The sequence below is a fragment of the Poecilia formosa genome, unplaced genomic scaffold (genome assembly GCF_000485575.1).
Source record: "Poecilia formosa unplaced genomic scaffold, Poecilia_formosa-5.1.2 Scaffold799, whole genome shotgun sequence".
In the NCBI taxonomy this organism is placed as follows: domain Eukaryota; kingdom Metazoa; phylum Chordata; class Actinopteri; order Cyprinodontiformes; family Poeciliidae; genus Poecilia; species Poecilia formosa.
In genome coordinates this window covers 21,473-26,685 of record NW_006800738.1, presented here as the reverse complement: position 1 = coordinate 26,685, position 5,213 = coordinate 21,473, and the positions used below count along the sequence as shown (strand labels likewise).

General features: G+C 36.1%; 1 protein-coding gene across 1 annotated transcript in view; it reads left to right on the top strand.

Moving 5' to 3' along the window:
- Positions 1-1,116, top strand: part of pih1d1 (PIH1 domain containing 1) — a 13,260-nt gene extending 12,144 nt beyond the window's left edge. Inside the window, exons 10-11 of the mRNA XM_007543320.2 lie at positions 144-287; positions 442-1,116. Coding sequence (XP_007543382.1) covers positions 144-287; positions 442-483 — 186 coding nt within the window. The 3' untranslated portion in view covers positions 484-1,116. The remainder of the gene's footprint in view (positions 1-143; positions 288-441) is intronic.
- The last annotated feature ends 4,097 nt before the right edge of the window (positions 1,117-5,213 follow it).

Below are 5,213 nucleotides of genomic sequence, written 5' to 3'. Positions count from 1 at the left end.
ATATATGAAAGTTACATAATGCAGCATTTAAAAGAAACTTATTTTATCAAATATTAAAAAGGAAAATGTATTTTATGCCAAAATACCTTCACTCTGTAGAGGGCTGGGTTTGTTTCAAGCGAGTGACCCTGTTCTCTATGCAGTCATCATCTCGCTCTCTGGTTCTGGATGTCGGAGAGGACCGGCTGGTGTTGACGGCGCGACCGTCGCTCTACCACCTCGACATCTTCCACCCGTTCTTGGTTGACCAGGACAACAGTGTGGCGCAGTACAACAAGAGCACACAGGTACGCAGAACTAACTCCGTGGAAAGGAGAGCCCTCTCTTCTCTGGTTTCCACAACTGCGCCACAAAATTTGCTCCTTACGTTCACAACATATGCAGCTTTATCCTTTATGCTTTGCAGTATGAAAAATTTACTGTTTCTGTTTTTTCTTACAGATTCTCACAGTCACCATGCCAGTGGGCTCATCAGGGCCATGAAGCTGCTGAAGAATCATATTTTTTCTTATAAAAAAATGCTGTGACAATAAAAGTTTTTTGTTGGTAAAAAGTGAAATCTGTTTCTAATTTTATTTACTAATTAAATCCTACTCATTGTGTGACTCGTGACGCCTTTAAAAAGTTAGCGCAATTAATTGCTGTTTTTTTGTTTGCTTTGTGTTTCAACACATAAAAAAGTTCAGAGCAGAACCTTTATACTTGTGTGTTTCTGGTATGTCATTAATCTTAACGGACAGGTGACGTCTGCAGATGGCAATGGTCGACAGAGTTCTCTTGGCCAACTTTTGATTCAAAAAATCGATTTGATTGGACGCTGCAAAAATCTGTTATGGAGCCATTAGCCTGCTAGCAATTGCTACCTTTCTTACAAATGCTACCATCATGATAGCATTTAACAAAACACATTTGTTCCTTGGGTCAGAATTGGTTACTGTGTTATGTTTTTATCATGTGAAGGACTTTCAACTGCCTTGTTGCGAAATCTGCTATACAAATAAACCCAACTTGGTCAGTCACATTTCAATAACATGATAAAGTTTGTGGTTGATTTTTTCGAGACAAATGTATATCTATGTGTATGTATGTTTGCTTGTAAATAAAAATATTACATGATTTAGTGTTATTTAATGCTCATTAGGACTACATGGTCTGCACTGCACAGAGCAGGAAATGCCAAGGACTGAAACAGCCATGTTTTCACAATATTGCACTTCTGCTGCTGTGTGTGTGCGTGTGTATTTTCATGTATTTATTGTCCATCAGTATGTTAGTCTTCTTATTGCACTGTGTGTGTGATTGTGTATTTATAGTCCATCTATATATTCTTATTGCCTTATTGTCTTCTTATTGCACAGTGTATTGCAGTGTATGTGTGTGTAGGTGTGTGTGTGTGTGTAGGTGTGTGTGCGTGTCCGTGCGGAGGGGTTACGGTCAATGTCTTATTTATATGTTTAGTTTAACTGCACATTGGAGACTGGTGAAACGCATTGTCAAACTTCTGTGCTAACCCTGTTACATAAATCTTTAACAATAAAGTACACTTGACTTGACTTATAGCAGCTATTTACTGGTACCATTTAGTAACATTTTTAACATTTTTACAACTGAGGTCCCAAACCTGTAAGCTGCCCTGATATTAATCAGAATCTGACTGAGTATTTATAAACCCAGAAAGACAACTAGCTAAAGACAAGGAATAAAAGCAAAGAAAGATGCTAAATAATCAGGAGCATGATGAACACCAGGGAAACACCAGGATCCCATGTTGTTGGGAAACATGTTCCCCACCAGTGTTTGCTTTTACTTTCAAATAAAAGTAAAATCAAGGAGTCATATCAGAGCTGCAAACTGACTGGCTGCAAACCAGACTGAAGACAGTGTGGTACCCCTTACATATCACTTCTCAATTGGAAAGAGCAAATATATTTATAGCCTCAGAATACAGATCCCTGTTGGCAGTTCAGACTTAATGAGCCTGCAGTAGTGACGCACTGTCTAGCCCTGTGGACCTCTGTTCAGTTAGTGTCTCTGTGACTCTGTCTGTCTGAGCCCTGGTCACTAATCATAGCAGTAGCACAACACTGACCTTTTTCTGGACGAAATCTTGTTGGAAGACAAATAGTCTTGAGCATCCCTCTCAGTTTGGCAAGACCAGCCGTTCCTTCTAGATCAGGGGTGGGCAATTATTTTTTCCATGAGAAACATAAAATATTGTGGAGGGTCGGGCCAAGGCTGAACTCAATTCTGTATAATATTTATTGTTATTTCTTTATATCAAAAAGCAGTAAATACCATTGTTTTGACAAGCGGGCAAGACTAGTTAGTATATGTTAAGGTTATGCAATGAAAAAGTGAGGTTGCCTTCCAAAAAATGTAATTTATTCAAACAAATTTCTCAAAACAATGTTAGATGAATTGTTAACATTTCTTCTATTTGTTGCTCACAACAATGAACATTTTCTGTCAAACACATTTGACTCAAATTCCGACTCAGGTCCCAGATTAATAAATTTAATGCACACATAAAATAAAATAGACTAATTATGTGATATATAGAAATGTATATATATTTTTAAAAAAGTATGAGTGTGTAAATCATTTATGACATTAAGCTGAATTACACTCTAAAAAAAGATGTTAAAAAAGAACACAAAAAATGTGTTATTAAATTAAAAGCATATTTTGTGTTAATTTTACACATTGTGTGTTAAAATGAATTTAATAATATGACACACAGTATGCAACTTCGGTAAGTTTTAAATCTGTTTAAACACATAAATATAGTCTAGAATTTGAGGACTCAATGGTTGGAAAAAAATTTATTTTTTGTGCCACCACAGGGCATGCAAGGTTGTTGTTAATTAAGCACTGTGCACAGGAGATGGGGTCACCATTTTATCATTTGTTACAGTTGTCCTTTTTTTTGTCCAAAGTTTATTGAAGAGAGTAACATTTTAAAATTAAAGGTTGTTGAAGTTTTGGAATAAATGATGAATATTGCAGTGAGAATTTTTAGATGCAATTGTACATTATAGACAAAACGTAATTTCTTTTTTTTAAATAACACCTGCAATTCATTTTCGGGAAAACATCTCAATATTATAAATATTGTACATAAGTGTAAATATTGTCAAATAATTTATCTTTAAATTAAAATTGGAAGCCTTTGTAATCTACAATGACTCTTTTTCTGTAAACTGGAAGTTAACAGCTTACAATAAAGCGGTTAACTTTTCTGTAAGTAAACGTTTAAGTTAACGGTTCTGTAAATTCACTTTGGCAGTGAAAGAGACACTAACGGTTGGTCCTCTTAACGGATGTTGTCGGTCTGACACAGTAATATTTACTGTTGTTTTACTGATCTAACTCAAAAATTAAGATGGGCTGTTAGCGAACTGCCTTAAAGCTCAGATGGCGAAAAAAACAAAAAACAAAAAACAAGACATGGAAGTAATTATAAGATGTTAGCCATGTTAGCACCTTCGAGTGGAACTGACGTTGAGTGGCATATCGGAGTTTTGATCAAGTAAAATTTATGTGGTTGTATTTAACGGCGCATTTCTAAATTAATTAAAATATTAAGATGGGCTGTTCGCGGACGTCCTTAAATTGAACTGCATTAAAACTCCGGTAGCGAGAAAAAAACAAAACCTAACTAATCATAACTTCCATGGTAACATTCCACAAAAAGTGTTTAGCATGAGGTACGTGTGTACTGATGCAGCCGGGCTGAAATTTTTACATTAAATACAACCGAAACGCTACCAGATTTAGTACATTCATTAAACATGACCTAGTAAGTATTGTTTTTTTGTTGACACTTTATAATTTCTTTTTTTGTAAATGTGGATTTGTACATTTACTGTGTATCACAGCAATAAGAAGACGTTTTTAATGTTTTGGTTTTTGTTCACTTTCAGAGGAGGCTTGTTACAGAATACTCGTGGTACTAACACACCTTCTGCCCCCTGTTGGTGGAAGACAATGTAGCATCAAGGATACAATAACACACCTTCTAGATTTTGTGCCGGTAGGTGTTTATCCTTTGATAAATGTTATTTTAAACAGAAATTACATTGAATTCCTGATCATTTCACCAACAAATGTGTTTTGTTTTATTTCTTTTTTTTTTTTGTTTCTAAGACTGGAACAATAATAGCATCCCTTTGGAATGATTCCTGTACTTCATCAACAAACCATCAGCCCCAGCTCATCTGCATCGGTAATCCACGGTCATCAAAGGAGTATGTGATCATTGCGAAAAATGACAAAAGTCACCATCCCCCTAAACGATGGACTCACATGTGCGGTGGACAAGCTTTTTAAACTGTACTGGCTGTGTAACTTGTCTTATCCATCCCAACTTGGACCTCTCTTTACATTTTTTGAATACATCTTTGATCTTCCATTCTCCACATGAAGAAAAGCAAGGGTGATTGAATTGATTGGACAACTTAAAGCTTGTAAATGAGATGTATTGTTGTCCAAGTACACTACTTGGATGAACTTTGTTGAACCAGTGACGCACTTTCGGTTTACTCTGCAAAAACTTTGCTCAAGCAACTAGGATATTAGCTATGGATTTTAAAAAATATATTTTTACCCGTTTGCTGCATAATCAGCACAAAGTAAGCCAACAATGTGAATATAATTGTTCAGACCACCTCCGAAACCAAAGCACAGTTGTACAGGTTGTACACGTTACGTTAGGGTCACGGCTGCATGTCCTTTATTGGCAGGAGTCAATTATTCTGGAGAGACCGCTATATTCGAGAGAAAACATTGCTATCTTAAAACATTTCTTGAAATTAGACAATTTTCTTCTTGTTCTAAATCTTTATTGAAGTTCAAAACAAAAGAAGATACACATTGTACAACAGCTGAAAATATGAAGAATTTAAACGAAGTAGCCCACTTCATTTTGTTTTGGAGCAAGATGGGGTGACGGTGACGTCATCGGCAAAATTATAACTTTTAATACCTCAAAGACGAAAGCTGCACAAACGACAGTTTTAACTGCTCAAACAAAGCACTAACGAAGTAGCCCACTTTGGTTTGTTTGGCGCAAGGTGGGGTGATGGTGATGTCATCGGCCAAAATTATAACTTTTAATATCTCGCAAACGAAAGCTGCACAAACAAAAATTTAAACGGAGCACTAACGAAGTGACCCACTTTGGTTTGTTTTGGAGCAATATGGGGGGATGGTGA